We start from the raw sequence: 23,071 nt of genomic DNA, 5'->3' as shown, positions 1-23,071 counted from the left end.
AAAGAAAACTATCAGTTAAGATTAAGTTTAGCTGCCAGGGACAGAAAATCCCAAACAGCAGTGGGCTAAATGAGCTAAAGGCATATTTCTCTCTCCTGTAAACCAAGCCCAGAGGGAAGCAGCTCAGGGCTGGTATCGCTGCACCACCATGGTTAGGGCTGTAGCCCTCCTATGTAGTCAGTCTACTTCATGAACACAGCTTTCACCTCATGGTCTAAAGGGGCCGTTCAAGCTTCTACAATCACGTCTAGAATATTCCAACAACAGGAAGAAGGGCTGAAAAAGGGAATTCTCCTTTCCTTTAAGGACAATTCCTAGAAGCTGTGCACACAAACTGACTCTAGCCTGTTGCCAACACCGTGGCCGTTCACCCCTTCTGACATAGTAATGGCATTTTTAACCAGTTGTATACCTGGTCGGCTGACCAGCCTTCTGTAGTTAGGTGTGGTCATGTGACTGACTTCCCAACAATACCGTGTGAGTAGAAATGATATTTACAGCTACTAGTTGTGACCTGAAAGGGAACAAGTATGACCTTTCTTTCTCCTTTCTCTCCTTCCCACTAGCTGAGATGTGGATGTGATGGCAGGGGCTGGAGCAGCCATGTTATATGATGAAACGAAGGTCTTACATTGAGAATGATGGAACAACAAGATGGAAGGATCATAGACAACCTCCTAGGCCTTTATATGAAAAATAAATACATTTCTCCATTAGTTAGGTCACTACTATTTTGCATCTCTGTTTCAGTAGCAAAACAATATCCCATCTAGTATACAAGCCTTAGTTCTTATCATAAGGCCACACTGCCTCAAGAGAGCTTGGAAAAGGAGGTCTTTATTCTGGGCAGCCATGTGCCCATCTAATAATTAGGGGTGCATTACTGGGAAAGAGCAGATGCTAGAGGAAAACCACCAGTTCTAGATGCTGGAGGGATAATGACAATAGTCGTAGTGTCTATCTACTGGGAGCCAGGCTCTGTGCTGACCACTTTGCCTCCATGTCCTTCTGGAATCTTCACAGACATCCTGAGGACAGGTATTAGAGTCCTGGCTTTAGAAGTGGAAAGACTGAGACCCAAAAAGTGATGTGACCTGACCAAGGTCACACAGCTCCTGGGAGTAGAACCTAAACCCGTGGTTCTTAAAGTGTACTTCCTGGACCAGTAGCTTCCACATAAGAACTTGTACGAAAAGTAGATTGTCCTAGAAATCACATACTCCGCGGATCGGGCCAGCAATCTGTGTTCGAACAAGCCCTCTTGGGGATGCGGATGCACAACTGGGGCTGAGGGCTAATGCTCCAAGCTGAACCTGGAAACAGTGTCCACTTGCCCTCACCTCCTCTCTCCCCAGACAAACCCCACCACCAAGAGAGATTTAACCCTGACCTGATCCAAGCTTTAGTTCTTCTGCCATCCCTACCCCTGGAACTTAGCTTAGCTGGTACACGCAGAGTCTCCGCCAGACGGGAAATGGCCCTGCCTTCTCTAAGAGATTCCTGAAGCGGGTGGGTGGAGAGGGGTGTAGCTGTGATGTCAGGCCCTGGATGTAGCTATGTAGTTTTGGGGTGGAAGGGGGAAGTTTGCACTATCTTGGAATCAAGACTTCTGAGGCACCTGACATTTCCTGTTGAATGCATGCGATCACACATTCTCTCTCTTTCCCTCCTAGTCCCGGGTCACTGTTGGCCAGGGTATGGTTGGTTTTCAGCGGGAAGTTGGCGGGGAGGAGGGCTGGGAGTCTATGGCATAGGCTTCAGGGAGTTTGTGCATTTCATGGACAGGAGGTGACGGTGATGAAGATGACAATGGCTATCATATCTGTAATATTTACTCTGAGCCAGGCCATTTTCTATGCTTATTATATGTATTGACGAATTTACTCTCAGAACCCTTTGAGTGAGGTAGTAGTATTATCCCCATGTTAGATGAAGAAACTGAGAGGTTAAGCAACATGTCCACTGTCACACAGCTGGTAAGGAGTGGAGCTGGGCTCCAAACTCAGATGATGTGGCTGCGTGTCCAAGCTCTTAGCCACTGGGCTATTCAGCCTCCAGATAATAGTAAAGATGTTTGTGGGACTTTTAATATTCCAGGTACTCTTGCAAGTGCTTTGCATATAAAAAAGTGGGACACTCTTACCATGGTGACAACTGAAATATTTCCAGCAGACACTTGGCATTGGAGGATTAAACCTTTGTGGTTTGGGCTATTTTTTATAACTCTGTGTGTGCGTGTGCGTGCGCCCGTATGCTTGCATGCATGCACACATGTGTGCTTCTCGCCAGAAGTGGGAAAGGCGAGGCCAAATATTGTTGCTCTTCCCGTGGTGTCATGTTCTAAAATGAACCTGTGCATCACACTTGTGGTTCCTGGGGAAAAATAAACCAATCCCCACTACCAGTCGAAACAACAATATTTGCGCAGCTCCGGTAATAACCACTGGAACCCGCCCTCCTCCTGGCTTGCTGGTGGCACCTTGCTCTCTGCTCCCTCTCGCTCTCGGGGCCTCTGCAGCCTTTTTTCCATGCAGCTCCTGTTCTTGGGCTCACAGCAGCTGCTGGCTCAGGGCTCGCCTCCTCTGGGAAGCCTTCCTGGATGGCTCATGCCTCCACTCTGGGCAGGACTCAGCTCCTGAGAACTTGATACTGCCTTGTTTTCACTCTCTTCCTTGGACCTCTGTGAAACAGGACTCTGGCTCTCTCTCTACTGCTGTGATCGAGCTTTTTACGTCTCTCTGCCCCTTTTTCTCCTCCCCCCAAGTTCAGTTCTTCCCTTCTCTTTCTGCCTTCCTTTCCCTAATTTTTCCTTCCCTTCATTCCCCTTCCTTGCCTTTCTTTGGCATCCCTTTCTAGCCCTGCCCATTCCTGCTTCTCGGCCTTTGCTCTTGAGGTTCATCCACGTGGTCTGCCTTCCCCCGCTCCTCACCTGTCAACCGGGGCCCAGCTCAGGGCCTCGTGCCTTGATCCAGCCTTTCCTGATGTCTACGGGCGTCTGACCTCATAACCTCCTCCTCTGACTGGCCATGCCTCTCCACCATCTAATCAGCCCCGCTAATTCAAGCATTTGAATCTCTCTGGACTTATTTGGCATTCATTGAAATATTTATTGCGAACCCATCCCGTACAAGGCCTGCTTCTTCCTTTGCCTGGAAAGCTTGTATTCATGCTTCAAAGCTCACCCAGGAAATATCTCCTCCTGCCTTGACCCCCCTTTCCCACAGCTGGGCAGGTGTCTCCTCTGCTCCCATGTCTCCTGCCCAGTTTGAGTGTAATTAACACGTTCAGTGTTACGAGACAGTGCCCTGTCCTCTCTGCACTGACCCATTCCCACGTACTCCGCAGACTTCTGCCCCGCATGTGCTGGGGAGGAAGCACCTCCCTCTTCAGGCAGAAGCCCTCACATGCTGAGAAATGGGAGTGGGGAGTCATATGCCTCTCTTCCTTGCCCCTCGGAACAGGCAGCTCTGAGGCACGCTCCACCCAGAGTTCTGCAGCAGGCTGGAGCCCGATTGCCCAGCAGCCCTCCCCTGCCCGTCAACTCTCTGGATCACTCTCCTTTTCCTCCTGGTGCTCTTTGGAGCCACTTCTCAAATCAACTACTTGACAGCCAAATCCTGCCCCATGATCTGCTCCTGGGAAACTCAGACAAAGAAGGTAAATCATAGAGAACTGACTGTGCCAGGTGCATGAACTCATTCCACCTACACCACAGCCTTCCTCCTGAGGCCGATTGCTGTTGGCACATGGGGGAAACTGAGGCACCGGGAGATTAAGTAGTGAACAACTGTCCCACTCTTCCTGGGACTGAGGGGTGTCCTTGGAGGCGGCACTTTCCTAGGACAGTCTCCAGAGAACTGGGACCAGTTGGCCGCCCCAAGGTGAAGTGACTTGCCCAAGGGTATACAGGTGTGAGTTGGCAAGTGCCCCAGGGACCAGCTCTGGACCACCCGCGGAGAAGGAGCTGTATTCCAGATGGTGGGGGGGGCGGTCACACTTTGCACTTTTCTGTGTCTCTAAGGTTTGCACTGAGGAGTTGTTTGTTGTTTGAGCTAGATGCTGGGGATAATAAGAAAACAAATGAGTGAGGCCAGCCCCTGCACTCAGGGCACAGCTAGTCAGATGGGGGAGACATGGCGCTCCAAGTCTGACAAGGACTTTCCTGTGGGGAACACGGTCTGTCCCTTCTTCCCTGACTTCTCAGCACGGCCCAGAACATGGTTGAGGGGAGCCTTTTCCCCCTTCCTTCATGTTGCTGTCCCCAGCCAGGCAGAAGCAGGTAAGGGTGATGGGGTGTGCCTGGCACCTGGGCCTGGGTCTCCACTCTTGTTACCCTGAGCCAAAGCTGGAGCCTCTCCTGGATCAGGGAGGCTGAGTGGATTCCTCCATGATTTTAATTCAGTGTTTTGAGCCTCCAACTCCCAGCTGGGCTGCAGTCTGGCTCAGGGAGGGAGCTCGGGTTGATGAATTGGGTGCTCGGATCAGTTGGGTCTTTGTGGGAAGTAGATGGCACTTCCCGAAGGTTCATTGCTGAGGGTGTGATGAAGGGAGCATGGAGAGTATGGGCAGGTCTAGGTGATGGTGCAGCTCAGGGACCGGCGACAGTGGGGAGTCATTATGGCCCCTGGTCCTGAAGGGGTGGGGAGCGGGGCTCTCACTAGAGCCCAGTCAGTGTTGCTACCTTGGGAAAGGCGCCAGCCGGACAGGCGCTGTGCCCTCAGGGAAGGAGTACAGCACTGCCAAAACCAGGGCCTGCTGGGAGAGGGGGCAAATACCCTGACTCCTCTCCCCTCCTCCCCTCCCACCACTTGCCCTCTTAGGCTTCCGCAAGTCAGAAGCCAAAGACCAAAGGAGCCTGGGTGACTCAGCCCATGGAGGTCAGACCCTGCCCCCACCGGGGAGGTTCAGGGGTTCAGAGAAAGTCCGAGAGTGGATGGGGAGAAGGAGCCAAGACAGATTATCAAGGAGCGCTGTTGCAGGCTCACACCCACCCCCCAGGGAAGCGACCTGACCCAAGAGGTCAGCCAGTGGGCCGCTCCTCCAATACACACACGAACCCTCTCACTTTACTGGTGGTCTCCTGCTGCCTCCCAGAGCCTTGGCAAATGTATTCCCTCCATCCCTGCCTCACTTCCTGCCCCTCCCAAGTCCACTGGAGGCCAAAGGCTGGGAGGGTCTAGGAGGTCTTCTCAAAGGAAGTCAGGGAAGAAGGGACAGACCGTGTTCCCCACAGGAAACTCCTTGTCAGACTTGGAGCGCCATGTCTCCCCCCATCTGACTAGCTGTGCCCTGAGTGCAGTGGCTGGCCTCACTCATTTGTTTTCTTATTATCCCCAGCATCTAGCTCAAACAACAAACAACTCCTCAGTGCAAACCTTAGAGACACAGAAAAGGGGTGCAGAAGGGCTCCATGAGCTGCCTGATGAAAGAGGGTGGGGTCAGGGAGAGCTTCAGGCCAGGAAGAAGAGAAAGGGAGGGGAGCAAATATTTCTGAGCCCTACGATGTAGCAGATCCAACTCGGGTGCTTTCTCATTCATTACTCACTCCCCCACATTCATCCAAACATTCCTGAGGATGGTATCAGCATTTCCATTTTAGGCTCAGAGATATTATGTGACTTCTCAAATGTTGCACAGCAAGCAAGTAATTGATAGAGTCGGGATATAGATTCACGTCTGCCTGACTCCAGGGAAGAGTAAGTGAGATAAAAGTTGGTCTGAAAAGATGTGGAAAGGATGGAATGCAGGCAAAGGCTGAGCTGGATCCTAACCCCAGAACCAGGCAGGGGCAGGGGGCTCAGTGGCTGATGGGAGTGAGTCTGATTGGTTTTGCTTTCACACTTCTGGAGACTATGCTGGTATGGCAGGGGGAGTGTCCCTGGCTCCCCACAAAAGCCCTAACTGGGGTGGGGGGTGTCCAGCTCTGGTTGCCCCTCCTGCCTCCAGGCCTTGCCAGGGCTGCCATGGGGATTGGGAAGGGTGTTGTGACTGGAGTGGGGGGTGGGCTGGGAATCTTGGGCAAAGACCCCAAGGATGGGCTGAGGAGGCCTTGCGGGGGAGGGGGATTGCTGCCTCCTGAACCCCAAGGAACAATTTTAACTGGAGATGAGTTTTGGTTAGCAAAGGGCAAGAGGGTTAGGACATAACAGGGCACAGCACAGTATAGAGGGGAGAAGGAGAGAGGGTCAGTGGGGCCAGGGCCCAGCACTGAGAGTGTCTGGGGTGTGGGGGTGGGAGGGACAATAGAGTGAGAGACCCAGCGACCAGTAGCGTGGGTGGTTTAGGGAGAGCAGAGGGGGGCTGTCAGAGGGTCAACTTCAGGCCATTGCTCTCCGGGCCTGGAGCCCAGGGGTGGGGAGCCGGTGAGGTAAGGGTAGAGGGAACTGGGGACGGGGAGAGTCTCAGAGAGCTGTTGCCCAGACTATGGGGGTCCTCTGGCTGCTACTGAAGCCTTCTCTGGCCCAGTTCCTAAAATGAACGGACATCCCTCCCACAGCCAGGCTGCCAGTGCTGGAGGGGCCGTGAGGGAAGGACCTGGGGAACTTTGTGTGTGTGTGTGTGTGTGTGTGTGTGAGGGAGGGAGAGAGAGAGGGAGAGAGACAGATAGATAGACAAAGACAGAGTGAGACTTCCTTGGACCTTTAGGTCCAAGCATTTATGCTTAAGACAGCCCAGGAGAGGGCGCCGGGGTGGCTCGGTCGTTAAGCTTCTGCCTTTGGCTCAGGTCATGATCCCAGGGTCCTGGGATCGAGCCCCACATCGGGCTCCCTGCTCAGCGGGGAGCCTGCTTCTCCCTCTCCCACACCCCCTGCTTGTGTTCCCTCTCTCTTGCTGTGTCTTTCTGTCAAATAAATAAAAATTAGAAAATCTTAAAAAAAAAAAGACAGCTCAGGAGATGGTTGGGGCCAGGAACTGCCCTCCCTGAAACATGGTCAACTAGAACAATCCAGACAAAATTCCAGAGGGAATAGAGCCAGTAAGATGCAGAGTCCCCGAAGTCAACCTCATCTTTTACAGAGGCACAGAAAGGGGAATGGCTTGTCAAGATTACAGAGGGCTTAAAGGGAGAGTCTCCCTGCCCCCATGCCAGGCCCTTACCTCTCTCCTGCTCACCCACAGGACGGGCGGCTGTCTTTGCTTGGCATCCAGTGAAAATGTCATTTTCCCTGTCTTAAAACTGCATTAAAAAGAACAGCCCCTTTCTCGGAGTTGATGGGAGAATAACTCAGTACAAGCAAAGTGCTTACAACGAACAGTGCCTGGCGCATAATAAGCACCCCATAAATGTTAGGAAATCATGATGATGACCAGGATGATGACGTGGTGATGACGAATGTCACTGGTTTAAAGGGAACCACCATGTGACAGTGAGTCTGATCTTGCCCTGGCTGTGCTGAGGCCACAGAACTGGACAGCCTGTCCGGTGGGGGGGTGGGGGGGTGGGGCGGAGGCACAGAAGCCACTGGGGTGAGGGGTCCACCTGCCCCTCTGCGTTGTGGGAGCAGCAGTGGCCGGTCCCCCGGCCCTGCGTTTGCACGCTCAGCATGCACTTCCCCTTCTCTGCCAAGAGGCTCCTCTATGACTCACGCGTGTCCAGACCCCCTCATCCTGGCTAGCAGCGTGATGGTGTCAGCCTGGAAGCCCCCCAGGGCGGGGCTGAGTCCTGCGTCAGTGCTTGCTCCCTGGAGCCTGCCTGGCCAGCCCCGAGCCCTGAGAGGGGTCAGCACGTAGCCACCAGCCCTGCCTCCTGCCTGGTCCCGGGGCCCGCTGTGGGACGCCAGAAGCTGAGATGCACATCACGCCTCCTCGGGGATGACGCACACCCTGCTGCTACTTTACACACGCATCGAATCCCGGGACACAGCCCGGCTCTTATCTCCCTTCCTAGAAGAAGAAGCCGATGCAAGATGTGAAGTGATTTGCACCGGTCACCGGAACGGTGAGCCAGGTAGGCTGGCTCCGAGCTCCGCACCCTGAGCAGCCGGGCTCTACAGCTCTGAAAGGCCTGCTTTCCCTCCGCTTCAAGGTGGTGCGAAGGAACGAGTGACCTGGTTGCTTGTCCGCACGGGGCGGGACAGCTTTCTCAGGCTGCCATACGACGCCAGCAGCACGCCTCCTTCCCCTCCCTCTCATCTGCGACTGCAAGACCTCACTGCCCCTTCTAGTCTGTGGTTTCTGTGCCGAGGTCTGACTGTTCTTGCGCCTTTCCCAGACCCAGACCTTTCCCGGTGGCTCCCAACATGGTTTCCTGAGGCTTCTTCTCACACCCCACACCGCTCACTCTTCCTCTTCGTTCCCACCCTACCACCCCTCTCACTTTCTGGGTGGATTTGTGCATCAGGGCTCCAGCGACTCCTCTCATTGGCTGTGGGGCAGACATCTGCAGGCAACTGGCCAATCAGAAGCCTGCCTCTGCCCCACCGTGGGTACCACGGGCTTGTTCTCCCCTGGGCATTGTGAGCATGGGTCTGGGTGTGCGTGGGGTAAAGAGATTGATGGGGGGTGAGAGGGACTCTGTCTAAGAGGCCAGGCATGGGGAGAGAGGGGCTCAAGGTGAGGCAGAGTTGGGACCATGGATATAAACCCAGCACTAGCCTCTGTCTCTCCCAGTTTTGAGTTATGGGTCTTCTCTGTGGAGTGTGTTAAGTACAAGGATGCCAGTTCCAGACCTCCAGCGATCTCATCCTCACCTCCATTTTCCTCTGCCCAGCCTGTGGGCCTTAGGAAGAGGGCATGGACCTTGTTGTTTACTCGCTGGTGTTTGCTCCTGGGGCTGGCCTTGGTCCACTTAGGGCCAGGCCAGATGGCGTAAGCTGGATGGTGTAACAACCCTTCCTTCTTTTTTGGCCAAAAGGCTGCCCCTGACCCAATCTCAGGAGGGCTCTGAGGCCGAGGTGTTTGTCCCCAGGGAGAGGCCACATGGAGCCCCTCAGGTCCCTGTGCCACCACAGGTAGGACAGTGGAGGGGAGCCGAGTTGTGGATATCCACCGAGGCCAAGAACCCAGCTGCCCCCGGTGACCCTCAGGTGTGGCTGGTACTGCCAGGGGCTCCTGGCTGGCTTGGGGACCTCAGTGTGATAAGGAGTGTGCTGCCTTAGTAGCAACCCAGAAGCAAGAGACAGAAAGGCTCAGGGGGAGACACTCTATCTACAGACTGAAGTGACGTCTGCAAAGCCTACCTGGCCTTGCAAACTGTGCAATCACAGTCTTCAAATGAAGTGGGGTGGGGTGAGGCAGGAGGAGCCCACTGGCCTGCCCCTGGCTTTTCCCTGGTGTGAGGAAGCCCTAGGGCAAGGATTCAGCAGTCAAACTGGGACCAGCTGCCTGCTGGGTGGATCAGCCCTCACAATGATCTGCAAATCTTTAGTGAGTTTACCTAGAAGGTCTCTGGAGGTGGAGGAGGAGTTGTACTTCAGCCTTCAACCCATCCCTTTCACCAGGGAGTCCTGGGCAAACTCACCTGGGAAGGGAGTGGATTCTCACTGTGTATGTTTCAGTCTCAGATGCTGCCTTTGTCTCTGGGTGTGTATGTCAATTAGAATTAGCTGTGGTTGTGAGTGACAGAAAAGCCCAAACAATACTGTAGTCAATAAGACTGACATTTATTCCTCTCTCTCATAAATGAAGTCTGGAGGTATTCAGTCCAGGTTTGTTATGGTAGCTCTGCCACCATCAGGAACCCGGGTTCTTTCTACCTTACTGTGTCACCAATCTCAAACACGGCCTCTACCTCATGGTGCCACGTGGTTGCCAGAGCTCCAGCCACGATATCAGCATTGCAGCCAGCTAGAAAAAGGAAATAGTGAAGAGGAACACCTCCCGCCCCCCTCCCCGCCCCGCTGCGAAAAGTCACATTCATAAGTCACACAGGATACTTCTCTGTGGATTCTATTGGGCAGAATTTAATCATATAGCTTCAAATAGCCTCAAGAGAAGATTAATAAAAAACGTAGTCTTTAGTCTGAGTGGTCATGGGCTAAGCTTAAAACCAGGGGTCTTGTTGCTGAGGAAGAAGATGGAACACATACTGGAGTAGAACTAATTGTCCTTTCCACAGCATGAGACCTGAGTAGAAGGTTCTGGATGCTGCATGATTCCCATAGGCTCCTCTGGATGGCAGCCTGGCTGTGGTGAATGGGGTTCTGCCTCCCCATCTGGGTTCTGTCTCCAGCTTTGGGACTTGAAGTTCTCTTTGGAGCTGTGGTGGTAGCAGGAATACGATCTCCCTGGCGTCTCCAGCAGGGAGAGGATGAGTTTGATGATCAGGGCCAGCCACGCCATCCCAAAGAGGATCCATAGGGACACTGTATTCTTGTACCATAGCGGGTACCTCCGGGAGGGGTCCATCCCTGGGGGGAGAGGCAAAGTAAGAGGATGGAGGCCTGGGAAGGTCAAGGCCACATTCCCAAACAGAAGCAGACACACATGGCTTGATGCATATGAGCAGAATATGGGAAGTTCAAATTGATTGGAGATTGCTGGCCTTGGGGCCACCTCTGTAGGACTCTAGGAAGCCTCCTTGGGTTGATGCCTTGGGTTTGGAAGCTAAATTTCCTCTTTGGCTTTCTGACAGATTCTGCGCTCTATCCCAGTGGTTCTCAAAGTGGGGTCCCTGGACCAGCATCAGCATCACCTGAGAGTTTGCTAGAAATGTAAATGGTCGGACCCCACTCCAGACCTACCGAATGCAAACTCTGGGGGTAGGCTCAGCAATCTGTGTTTTAATAAGCCTTCCAAGAGATTCTAATGCCTTCTCTGTTGTTTGCCTGTCTCTGTGTTTGGTTTCCTCATATCTAAACAGAGGCAACTTGCCAGGAGCTTTAGGAAGCACAGAGGGAACCACTGGAGTTTGTATCCGCCTCGGTTCTTCCTAGCTGTGCGACCGTCATCTGTCTGAATGCCCCTCCCCTGTGAAATGGGGAAGATGATTATTTTCCAAGGCCCTGGTTTTTGGGATGAAATCATAAACTCTTCTCCCAAGGTCCTTATCTACTCCTCCAGCCTCGATTTGCACACCTCTTCCCACTGAGTGCTGTGCTTGTCACTCTGGGCTTTCCCCACTTCCTCCATCTATCATCAGTCCTGCCTTTGCATTTGCTGTCCTCCCAGCTCAGAATGCTCTTCATTTCCAATTCCTCTTGGCTTAGTTAACTTCCCCTCATCCTGCAGATAGATCTCAGCTAGTCTTCACTCCCAGAGATGAGGCTGAGCCCCTCTGTTACACTCTCTCCCAGCCCATGTACTCTGCCGGCTAAGCTACTTATTCTCTCTGGGCCTTGACTTCCTCATCTATAAAACAGAGACAACAAGAGGTCCACCTTCCAGGACCGGCTTCAAATATCTAAGGTTTTCAGAATGGTGCTTGGCACATAACAGGTGCCCAAGACCTGGAGTTGGGTGATTGTTTTACTCACCATTAGACCCCCACAAGGGTGCTCCCAACATAGTCAGGACTGGATAAGCAACGGCAGAGGGAAGGGACAGATGGAGGTCACTGGAGGCTTAGCCTGCTCCATAACTTAATTTTTCCCTCTTTCCTAGGGGTCTATCTTGCCTCCCTCATCAGATCGGGTTTGTTCAAAGGGCGAGATCTGTCTTCTTATTTCCTCAGCATCTTTTTCTGTCTTCAGGTCCCGTCCCACCCACCCCTCTGTCCACTCCCATCCTGCCCTGCTGGCCCCAAGACAACCTCTCTTCCCAGTCACTGAAGCCTGGGCCCCTCTCCTGGGCCCCAGCTCGGGAATGAGCCTGCAGCCCTTGACCCCACCTCGCCGCCTGGCAGGAGCCAGGATTGGATTAAGCTGATTGGGTTATGGGGCCAAGATTCCGCTGGCGGTCCCAAATGAGATCAGTGGTGAGCCAGCTCTCTGCCCCTGCCACCCACCAGTTCGGCTTGCTCCTGGCAACTGAGGGGGAGGAGGTGTCCTTCTCCGGTTTGATTTCATTGTTTTAGCCGAAATCGTAAGTGGCGGGAGATCTGGCAGCTGGCAAGGCGCTTCAATGAGTTGCAAATGCAATTGGGGGATGTGGGGGTATAAGGCCGGGGGGGCACAGATGGCTGGGACTGGGGTGCCGCTCTTGGCCACGGCCTTCGGGGAAAGAAGAGCGGCCGTGAAGACAGCACCCCTGTGGTTGCTGATACAGGGACAACGGGCACCCCGAGTCCAGACTGTGGACCTCAGCATTCCCATCCAAGGAAAGGGTTTGACCTTATCCTTGGAGGACAGAGAAGGTCAAGAGACATGAGGAAGAGGCGGGAGTGGGGTTTGTCCCCGCTCAGCCTTGGAAGATTCTGCAACATAGGTATCCTGGCTTGGGAGTCTGTCTTCGACCTGCTCTGGGCTTGCCGGCTCTAGGACCTTAGTCAGCCTCTTTCCCCTCTCTGGGCCTCAGCTTCTGCTTGCAGATGAGGCATTCAGGGGGTCTGTGTGTGGTGCAGGAGGCTGTGGCAGGACCCATCACATCTCGCAGGCCTGGGTTGAGCCCCTTCCGGCTGAGCTCCTGGTGGCCCAGTTGCAGGGTGGAAGAGGGAGAGCTCAGAGTAGAGAGGGAGGCAGGGCTCAGCCACACAGAGGCCCTTGCCAAAATCATGGATTTTGGACTCTATCCTAAGACTGTGGGAAAACACTGAATGTTTTCAGAGGAGCTGGGCAGGTGACATGATAACACCTGTCACTTTTAAAGGTCCTAAGAGCCAAGGGTGGACAAAAATACAGGCTGCACAAATCCATGGGTGCCATTCCGTTGTGCTCTGTGTGAATAGCAACTCCTTAGGGTTGTGCAGTGCTCATCTTTGTAGCCAGCCATGTGCACCTGCTCTGCCTGGACTAAAGGGATGACAGTGGGAACAGAGAGGAGAGGACAGATCCCAGAATCACTCTCTGAGCTGTGAGGGGGCTAGATGTGGCCCTTGGAGCCACTGGGCTCAGCTCTCCTTAGACACATCTCTCCATTTTGAGGGTAGGAGTGAGAGCATACTCAGTTGGAGGAAACCTCCAAGATTTCCTTCGAGAGCAACAGGCTTCCTCCCAGGATGGAGGATATCGGGAAGGGACAGCGTGAGGCCCCTGACAGAGGACCCTTCTTCCCAAGGAAGGAGAGGTTCGGGGAAGGGGGCTCTGCACACAGGTGAGAAGGCCATCACCTAGCCCAGGCCCCCCATTTTATAGACAGGAACACTGAGGCCCAGAGAGGGGATGTGTGAGGTGGTCTGGAAAGAGTATGAGCTTGGGAGTCAACGGATCAGAATTCGAGCTAGCTGTGCAATTGCAGGCAAATGGCTTGGCCTCTTTGAGCCTCAGCTTCCTCCTTAGTAAAATGGGCAAAAAATTGTCACTCTAGGTTGCTTGATGAGCTAACTGCTTGTTACTTTGGTAAGACCTCATTTCAATATTCCAGGCAGGGTTCTGTCTCTAACGATGTGAAGAAGGACAGGGCCTCCTCCCTAATCGAGGGCCAGGGATCTGAGGGAGGGTGTAGAGCCCCTTGAGACCACTGTGCTGGTCGTACCAGTGGCCACTGCTTTTATGGTGAACCTTCGGGGAGGGCAGCAAAGGGGGCTGATGAGGCGGAGCGGAGGGCCCAGCCACCCCTGAAGCCCCACAGAATGTTCCTCTACCGCCACCTGCTGGGCACCTGCCTCATCTTTATTATGCAAGGCCAGAGGTTTCTGGGCCCCTCGCCTTGCCCACACTGGGTGGTGACCGCTGATCTAACCTCACCTTGGGCCTTCTGGACCACACAGCCCTTCCTTGCTGGTGCTCAAAGCTTGTCTGCCAGTTGTTTTCCAATGCAGACTCTCCTGCCTAGTCCCTGGGGCCACGTGGAACAGATGGACCGCGGCCCAGGGAGAGTGGGAAGCTTGGCATTTCATGGGGCAGGGTGAAGTGGGGAGGAGAGACCCCGGGACAAGGAAGGATCAGGGAGGGAGGTCAGGGACTCCCCTAACTTGGTGAGCGCTCATAACAATAGTTGAGCCTCAGACATTTCCAGTGCTTGTCAAGAGGGCCAGGAGTGTGACTTACAGCCAGCCCCAAGCCCTGGGGTCAAACTCCAGGCGTCACTTTTTAGCCGGATCTTGGCCCCATCACACAACAAAGCAGGTTGAACTTGCCAAGGACCGTGTCCTTTGGACTTTGGGCCTGCAAACCCCCACGGGGCCTGGCACGTAGCAGGTGCCAGCAGACGGAGCGGGCGAGTGGAGGGAATGGAGGCCGGCAGCTGCGTGTCCAGGCCACTCTCCCACCGCCTGCAGGGCTCTCTCACCAATCACGTAGTCGCCGAAGCCCACGGTGCTGAGGGTGATGAAGGCGAAGTAGAAGCTCTCCACGTAGCTCCAGCCCTCCATGTGGCAGAAGAGCAGTGGGGGAAGCAGCAGGAAAAGCAGGAGGCCCGAGAAGAGGGCACCAGCACCCGCCAGCCACCGAGCTTTGGTCGGGTCCTGTGGGTGCACATAGAGCCCTGTGTGGCCTCTACCCAGTGCTGGGGGACCAGACAGCCGGGGGGGGGGGTCCCGAGTTGGAGGCAAGGCGAATGCTCCCTGCCAGGAGGAAGGGGCTGCCCTTGCGACCCCTCTACGTAGTCTGTGTTCTCCAGGTTCTTGGGCAAGACCTTGGTTGGCTCATTCCCTTCCTGTCCCCCAGGTACCACGGCGTCTCCCCCACTGATGCCCCTTTATTACTAAAGACCCCATTCTGGGCAGTGGCCTCCAATCCCACCACATCCCCACCAGGAACCCTGCTTTCCAGAAGTAACCCCTGCTCCTCTGGGCCCCCGATTCCCACTACCTGGCTCATCGTAGCATAACCCACCCCTCCCCTTACTCCCACAGCCCCCTCACCTGCCAGGCGCCCCCCAGCCTGCGGGCACAGCGGTGCATCCCCCTCTGCATGAGATGCCCCAGTCGGTTGAGCACCACGAGGTTGAGCGGGATCCCCACAAGAGCAAAGAAAATGCAGAAGAGGCGGGCGGCCATCGTTCGGGGGCTCAGGTTGCCATAGCCTGAGGCGAGATGGAGGCACATCAGGGGCCCTTTCCATCCCCAGGGGCCACTGCTCCTCACCCCCTCCAGACTCGGCAGCTGGTATTTACCGAGACCTTTTGTTCCCGCTCCAGGACCGTGCCTTCATTCCCCCAGTCCCACCTCACAACCGGCTGTCCAAGTGGGGATCATGCCCCATGTTTTACGGACTGGAAAACAGAAGCTCCAGGAGGCTCAGGAGTGTGTGTGAGCGCAAACCCACCAAGTGTGAGACTCCATTCTCTCCCTTTGTTTCCCCCTCTGTGGACAGACAGAAGGACGTGGAGAGGGACACGGAAGGGTGTGGAGCCTGCAGATGCCGCACCTCTGGGACAGACACCATTCCAGCCAGGGCCCTGTTGCCTCCAGGCTCCTGTCTCTGGGCGCCGCCCCAGGCCTATGCAGTCAGTCTTGCTTGGGGCTCCAAACATCTCTCGGGCTCCTTCTTCGTCCTTCAAAGACCTCCTTCCCCTCCCCCGATACATCTCTTACACATCTGATTCTGTCTTGAAACCTGATTGCCGGAGGGCCCTCACTAATGCACCTGGGCTCCCCCCCCAACCCCTTGGAAGTGAGGGGCGGTGGATGGACCATCAGGTGCCCTGGGGGAGGGGGAGGTTGGCTATCTTCCTGTCATGAAGATAAGGGATGGGGAGGCTAGGGGGACGAAGCATTCCTCGAAAGATTCCATCAGCCTGGGCATTCTTTCCTCTATCATTCCTCTCCATCTCTGTCCCCCCACTTCTTGGTCAGCACCGCTGTCTTGCCTTGAGTCAGATGCAAGCCTGATTATATCGTTTCCCAGGATTCTTCGAGTCTGCTGAGGAAAGCCCAAAGTCTCACCCAGCCAAGCTCATCTGGTCCCCCACTTTCCCAGTTCCAGCCACATTCCTGCCCTGCTGAGTCCCCAGCCCCTTCCTGCCTCTGTGTTTTGAGCATGACTCTCCCTCTACCAAGAGCATAGAAACGGCAGCCCCAGTGCCATGGCTCCCCCAGCCCTCTGCCGGCTTTGAGGGGAACCCACTGTATGGGAATGATTTGTTTCCAAGTCTGCTATTCTCAAGGGCCCCTCAAGAGCATGGGCTGAGTCATAATCAGCTTTATATTCTCAGCAACTGGCACAGGATTTGACACCTCATAGGTGCTCACCAAATGTGTGTTGAATGAGTTTTAAGAATGAATGAATGAATGAATGAATGAGAAATACAGGAATGAATGAGTCAATAGATGAACAGATGCCCTGCACCCTGCACCCCCTGGGGAGGCAGACTGGGTCAGCACTCCTACATACCCCATGCTCACTTGTATTGGTGGTTTACCTCACTCTCACCTTATTGGGGGGTCTCAGAGGGCATAGTCCCAAGAGTGGCCAAAGCATGCACTCATCTAGAGCATGGGCTTTGGAATCAGAGGTGCTTCCTGCGTTTGAATCCCAGCTCTGCCCCTTGAAGGCTGTGGGACCTTGGGTGAATGGTTTGACCTTTCTGAGCTTCTGTGTCCTTGTCTGTAAGATGGGTATACATCTACCTCACAGTGTGCCATGGGACAAAAGGAGGCAATGGAGATGTGTCATGGATAGGAATGTGTCCCCTCAAGCATCTAGTATACTGAAGCTGCTAGAGGAATGTTTGCTTTGTGAATGAATGGATGAATGACCCAACTCCACTGTACCAGCTTCTGGTCTGAGGACATCAGCAGCCCCCTTGCTTTAGAACCCCATGCTCCATCTAAGCCACCTCTCATTTCAGCAGGCCTCCCACCTGTCACCTCTTTTCCATTGCTAGTCCAGCCCCAGGACATCCTGAGAGAGCCCTACCAGGAAGGCCTTGTGTGGCTGCCCTGCACCTCCTCCAAAGTCAGGCCTCATTTCCAACCTTTCCAGTCACCTCGTCCTCCTTCCTGTTGCCCAAGCCCAGCAGTCACACTCCTACCTCAGGGCCTTTGCACTTGCTTCCCCAGATATTTACATGGTTTTCTCCCTCATTCTGTTCATGTCTCTGCTTCAAGTTTACCGTATCAACAAGGCCTTCGATATACAATAGCCCCCTTCACTATCAGAGCCCCTTACCTGGCATTATTTTTCTCAAAGCCCCTCCCACCCCCTGAATATTGTCTATGTATCTATTTGTTGGGTGTCCTCTTGCACTAGAATGTCAGCACCCTCCAAGGGCAGGGACTTGTCATTTTCCGCTCACCATTGTTTCCCCAGAACTGTCAGGCTCCCACAGCTACTAAGTCTATTTGTTGAATGAATGCATGACTGGATAAGTGAACGAATGAGCAAGCCAGAGATGGAGTTCATAGGTGATGGACAAAGTGGGGGCTCAGGCCTGTCTGGCTGGTCTAGAAGTGTTCAAGGGCCTGTCAGACCCTATTTCATCTTGGGTCTTGGAAAGTACAGCCTTTACTGGGTGCTGGACCCAGGGCCCCAGGGACGCCAAGGAGGCAGTCCTCTGCTGTGTCTCTCAAATTATTCCTTCCTTTCCTTGTGGAGTGTTCCATAGGTACCCCGTTTCCTATCTCTGCCTTCCTCCTCCTCTCTCTGCATCCCCTCTGCGTGCTCGTGCATGCGTGTGTGGTCAGAATCACAGGGACATGAACTTCCCTACTGTCCACCCCAGAATGGCCCTCTCTTTCTTCCTGTTGTTTAGAATTCCCACTCTATCTTGTAAACCTCCTAAAGGTTTACGCTTAAGAGCAATACTGTCCCCTAGCTGGGTTTCCAATTCCAACTCTGCTGCTTATGTGACCTTGGGGAAATTGTGTAACTTCTATGTGCCTCAGTTTCCCCCTCTGTGACATGAAAATAATAAGCCCTATCCTTGGAGATAAGGCCGTATGGACAAATCTCAATTGTAAAAGAGCCTCTCAATTGAAATCTCAATTGTAAAAGAGCCCCTCACAGTGCCTAGTACAAGTAGATCATGTGTGCAGGGTGGGGTGGGCTCCCCCTTCCTCTGCCCTTCTTCCCTTCAGAGAGAGCTGCATCAGGCCGAGTAAAGAGGAAGGGACAGGCTACCAAAGTCAGAATTCAGAGGGCCAAAGTCCAGGGTCTGGGGCAAAGGGTGTAGGAGGTGCAGGGTTTAGAGACTAAAGGCCCCCACACACCAGGGAGGCCTCCCTGCAGTGACTGCTCCTCAACATCCCCTCCGACCCTGGGACTCAGTGAGTGCAGGTGGAATGGGTATTTTTGGAATTCATTAACGTGTCAGGGTTTGTTGAGTGTCCACTGTATCGGGGCTTTGTACTAGGCTCAGCGGGTGTAAAGAAGAATAAACACCATCCTGGCTAGTCCTTCCAGGGTCACAGGGTCCGTGGAGTCTGAGGGGCCTCCCCCAAGCATGCTTGCCTCAAGGAGGAGGGCTGCCCAAGCTCCTGTGTAGCCCTCAGACCCGTTTCCAAGAAGTATTTGCTGCTTTAAAACTAGATGGAGAGTCCTCTGCGTGCTCCTGCCTGGCTCCACTCTGGGGAGGACGGAGGCTGGGACCCTGGTTCCTGGGGAGAGGATCCTGGCGCGCCCAGAGCTGGTAGAGGTGGCCCTGGCCAGCAGTGGTGTCAGCCTGCCACCTGGTGGTAAATCCAGTGTCATGCAGGGCGGGGCAACCCCAAGGGCAGGGGGATGGGGTTCTGGACTTGAGTTATTTCTTGGGTTTCAGAGCTGGAGGGACCTAGGCTGCTCTTCTCCTTCCCTTTCCAGCAGCCCCCAGGCACCTTCCCAAGACAAGTTCTACCTTTGCTCTCCTGAAGGCGGGGCTGGGGAGACAGGATTGAGATCTGGCTCCAGGGGTCCCTGTGTGTGAGGGAGGAAGTGGGCTTGGAGAAGATGGTGAGGAGGGTGAAGGGTGCCACAGTGAGCTGGGGAGAGGCTTGCAGGAATGGCCACCTTTCCCCAATGCTGAGAAGAGGGGCCGGAAAGGCTCTTTTTAGATTTCGGCCCCTCCCTCCTTCCTAATTTTCCCTTGCCCCTCGTCTCCACCCCTGGGCTCAGTGTTGGGTGGGCTTGGCTCTGGACACTTATAAAGTTGAGAAGCATCTTTACTGCTGCACGGGGGAGACCCCCTGCTTCCTGAAAGGTTGTGTGAGGCAGAAATCCTCCAGAGCAGCGCTTCTCAAATGTGAGTGTTGCACACAAACCTCCTGGAGACCTTGGTGAAATGCAGAAACTGATTCAGCAGATCCCAGGGGAGCCCGAGATCCTGCCCACAGGCAGTGGCCACACTGCAGGGGCTGACTACACTTGGAGTCACGGGGCCCTAGTCACCCCTCTAAAAGGCACTGGTCCCCTGTCCCCCATCCTCTAGGGGGAGACCAGCCTCCCCAGTCCCACCCACTCTTACCAATGGTGGTGACGGTCGACACGGAAAAGAAGAAGGAGCCCATGAACTCCCAGCGTCCCATGCTGGTGGTGTTGCCAAGGACAATGTCCCCACTTTGGTATGCTTGGATGATGCCCTGGGGGAGAGGCTGCAGTGACCACCAGGCTCTGTGGGGCAACTGGGCCCCTGCACCCAAACACATACACATGTGTGCATGAATACATGCACATGCATGTGTGTACAAACACACACACACACACACACATTCATGGACATTCAACCACTCTTCAATCTCAGCCCTTCCAGGGCAAGGAGGTTCTTCCCCTCCACCCAGGGCCTCCCCAGGGGCAGGGACCATGGGGACAGCTCCTTCCCTTCTTTACCCTAGACCCCAGGTCAGCTCAGGGTGTCTCAGCAGCTGGAAGAACACCATTCCATCCCCCCTCCCCTGCTCACTCCCATCCTTGCAACAAGCACTGCCAGGCAGGACACGTGGTGTTTTAGGGGACCCGGAGATGTAAGAGACAGGATCTCAGTCCTCAGCGGGACAGAGACAGACTTAACTCATACAGTGCAGCCAGTGCAGCTTTGGGCATTAAGGCGGTAGAGCTGCATGACCCTGGACAAGATACCTAACTTCTCTGTGCCTCAGTTTCCTTATCTGTAAAACGGGAATACTAATAGCACCTACTTCATAGAGTTGTTGTGTGGGTTAAATGTGCTATTCGGTGTAGACTTAGAACAGTACCTGGGACATGGTAAGTGCCAGTGGTTGCCATCATCCTCATGGTTACAAATATAATAATAGGAATGCAAAGAGGAAAGGTGTTCATTCTGCTGGGGGTAGGGGCAGAAGGCTTCATGGAGGGGGTGAGGTTTTAGTTGGGCCTTCTTTGAGAGTTGAAAGGGACTGCTCCTGGTGGAAGGACATTTAGGGAGATTTAGGGACTCCTGCGGGGCAGGACTGTGCCTGGGATTTAGTACAGGGAGACTGAAAGACAGGTGGGGGCCAGGTCATGCTTGGATCTGCCACCCCAGGGATGGAGCAGCAGGCCTCTCCCAAGGTCACCGAGCAAAGAGGAGGCAAGATCCGGTTTGTGTGTTCCCTGGCAGCTGGCAACAGAGGTGTGAGCAGACCAGAAGGGGAGAGAGCCTTGCAGGGGCGAGTAGCCTGCATCCTGGCCGAGTGGTCCAGGAGGAACCGAAAGGAGATACTCAAAAGCCTAGGCCGTTGGCCCTATTTGGTGTGGGTAGTGAGGAAGCCTCTAAGACCACTGTGGGAGTGTGTGGATGTGGGGCCGATGACGGAGATTTGGAATAGGTGGAGGTGCAGGGCTGGGAGGAGGAGGGCTGCTTGCTCTTGACCTTGGGGGAATCTGGGGAAGTTGCATGTACCTGTCTGTACTCAGCGGGAGATCTGGGCTTCGGACACACCAGATCCTTATCTCGGGGATGGTGGAAGCCACGGGATGGTTGAGGAAGGGGCGAAGTCGAAGTGCGTGTGGAGCAGAGGGGGTTGGAGGGGAAGCTAAGGAGATGAAAGCCCTGCAGGAACTTTGGGGAACATCCCCCACAGATCCGCACCGAGCCCCATCTTGGTGGTTAACAGGCCCAGCTCCCTGGCTATGCAGCCATGTACTTGTATTTAACCTCTTTGAGCCTCAGTTTCTTCATCTCGGAAATGGGATGTAGGTGAGGATGAAATGAGTAAATGCAAGTTAACCCCCCGGAACAATGCCTGACACACAGCGAGGGCTCTGCAGAAGCACTCTCTGCTATCATGGCCATCACTGTCATCCTCCCTGGGCCAGTGCTGCAGGTAAGGGAGGTTCAGCACTTCTGCAAAAGGGGTGCCGCCCAGCCTCCAGGACAAGGCAGTGCCGCTGCATTTGTGAAAGTGTAGAGGTGGGGGGTGGGTGGAGGTGCGACGTGAGGTCCTTAGCAGAGACAGTCCTCCCGCTGCCCAGTCAGCCCAGGCCAAGTGCTCAGGACCCTACCACTGTTCCAGTGCAGGGTCACTTCCCACCCAGAAACGTTTCCCTGCTACCTTCTGGGGACTGGCTTCGGAATGGCCGCTCTGGGACTCAGGCCCTGCCCTCCTCGATGGAGGCGGCGCCAGGACTGCGGGTCCGGCATTTGGGGCTAGGGACACAGCTGTCTGGGTCCCCGGACCCAGGGAGGTCCCGGGACGTTAAAACATCAGCCAATTCTGGGCGGGTCCCGGTCGGGTGTGTCCTGCCCGGAGTGAAAGGAGACCTCCATCCATCTGCGATTCCCCCCTTCCCCAAGAACCCTCCCCTGCCTCTCCCCTCCCCCACGCCCCGCTGCGTCCCGCACTCCCTGAGCAGTCTCTGTGCTCCGGGACCTCTGGATCCCCCGGACGCGTCCAGCCCGAGTCCGAAGACCCGGAGTAGAGCGGGATCAGCCAAAGAGCGCCCCTGTGACTGCCCCCCGCTTCTCTCAGAGCAGGTCTGTGCACTTCGAGCTCCCGGCCCCATACCACTCACCCGCTGGGACAAGAGCGCCCTGGACCCTTTCCTACCCCAAGACTCCCACTCAGCGCATCCTCAGACACTGCCCGTCGCCCCCTGTCCTCCTCGCCCCCCCCGGTCGCATGTTTGCACTCTCTGTGCAAGGCCTCAGGCGCGCCCTTCCGTCCTTGGCCCGCGGTGCGACCCCGACACAGCGGCGCGCGGGCCTGGTGGGACCCTCGCCCCGCCACCTCCCCGGCCGTGCGAGCGCCCCGCCCCGCCAGCCCCGGACCCGGGTCGGCGCGCCCCCTGTCCTCCCCATGCTCAAATTCCGGTGTTGGCGCCTGGCAACCCTCTCCACGGGGCGGGTCGTGCCCTCTCCGCCCTACCCGGGCACTGAGCGCCGCGTCCGCTTCCCTCCCGCCTCAGCCGCCGGTCCCGCCGCGCTCCAGCCCGACCCTCCAACCCCCGCCCGCCCCAGGAGGTCCGCGTCGAACCCCTCCGCCTCTCTGTCCCCTGAGTGCTGCCGGCGGGGCCCGGGCCGCAGCCAGGGCGTGCCCCCTCGCCCCCGCCGTGCCCCCCGCTCGCCCGCCCCGCTCGCCCCTGACCCGGATCAGAGAGTCCAGCGCCGGGCCGTCCAGGCACGTGAAGTTCTGCAGCAGCGCCCACTTGTCGCGCTGGAACCTCGCGCTGGAATCGCGCGCCGCGGGGCTCTCCAGCACCCAGAACACGCCGGTGCCCAGCGCCAGGTAAACCAGGTAGGCGAGCAGCAGGAGCAGGGTGCCCGGCACCGCGCACTCGGGAGCCCTGTGGTCGGCCGTCGCCCGGGCTGGGGGTCTGCACAGAGCCAGAGAGGCAGGGAGGCCTGGGCCTGGAGCCATGGGCCAGGTCTGAGTCGGAAAGAAAGGGCTAGGAGCTCGGCTGGTCCCCTCCTCAGCCAACGCCTGTCTGTGGCCAGTTTTCTCAGCAGAGGAGGCTTGCTGGGGAATGGGACAGCCCAGCCCCACCCCGCACAGGGATCCAATCCCAGGGACAAAATGAGGCCGGAGCTGTGGGCATCTGGCCCCGCCTTGAGTGTGTGTGGCGTGCTCACCCCCCAGGCCTAGCTCAGGGAGAAGGGGAGGGCTGCGGGGTGACGACAGGCCTCAGAAGGAAGGGGCCCAGAGCCCCCCAGGGTGTCCTACTGTAGGGAGCAGAGGGAGGGACTCCTGGAAACTCCACGCAAGAGGAAGAGAAAGTAGAAGACATGTTCATTGCCTTAGGGC

The 23,071-nt window shown here is 55.5% G+C and overlaps 1 protein-coding gene across 1 annotated transcript; it reads right to left on the bottom strand.

The window, feature by feature from the left end:
• Positions 1-9,612: 9,612 nt before the first annotated feature.
• On the bottom strand, positions 9,613-22,747 carry KCNK17 (potassium two pore domain channel subfamily K member 17). Its single transcript, XM_032410177.1, has 5 exons — positions 22,415-22,747; positions 19,357-19,471; positions 14,840-15,000; positions 14,266-14,440; positions 9,613-10,349 (listed from the first exon to the last, which is right to left on the bottom strand). The coding sequence occupies exons 1-5, from the start codon at positions 22,685-22,687 to the stop codon at positions 10,039-10,041; spliced, it is 1,035 nt and encodes a 344-aa protein (XP_032266068.1). The 5' UTR covers positions 22,688-22,747; the 3' UTR covers positions 9,613-10,038.
• Between the last annotated feature and the right edge of the window lie 324 nt (positions 22,748-23,071).

The sequence above is a fragment of the Phoca vitulina genome, unplaced genomic scaffold (genome assembly GCF_004348235.1).
Source record: "Phoca vitulina isolate PV1807 unplaced genomic scaffold, GSC_HSeal_1.0 scaffold11, whole genome shotgun sequence".
Lineage (NCBI taxonomy): Eukaryota > Metazoa > Chordata > Mammalia > Carnivora > Phocidae > Phoca > Phoca vitulina.
The sequence above is the reverse complement of the archived record's forward strand: the minus strand, read 5'-3'. Positions and strand labels throughout refer to the sequence as shown.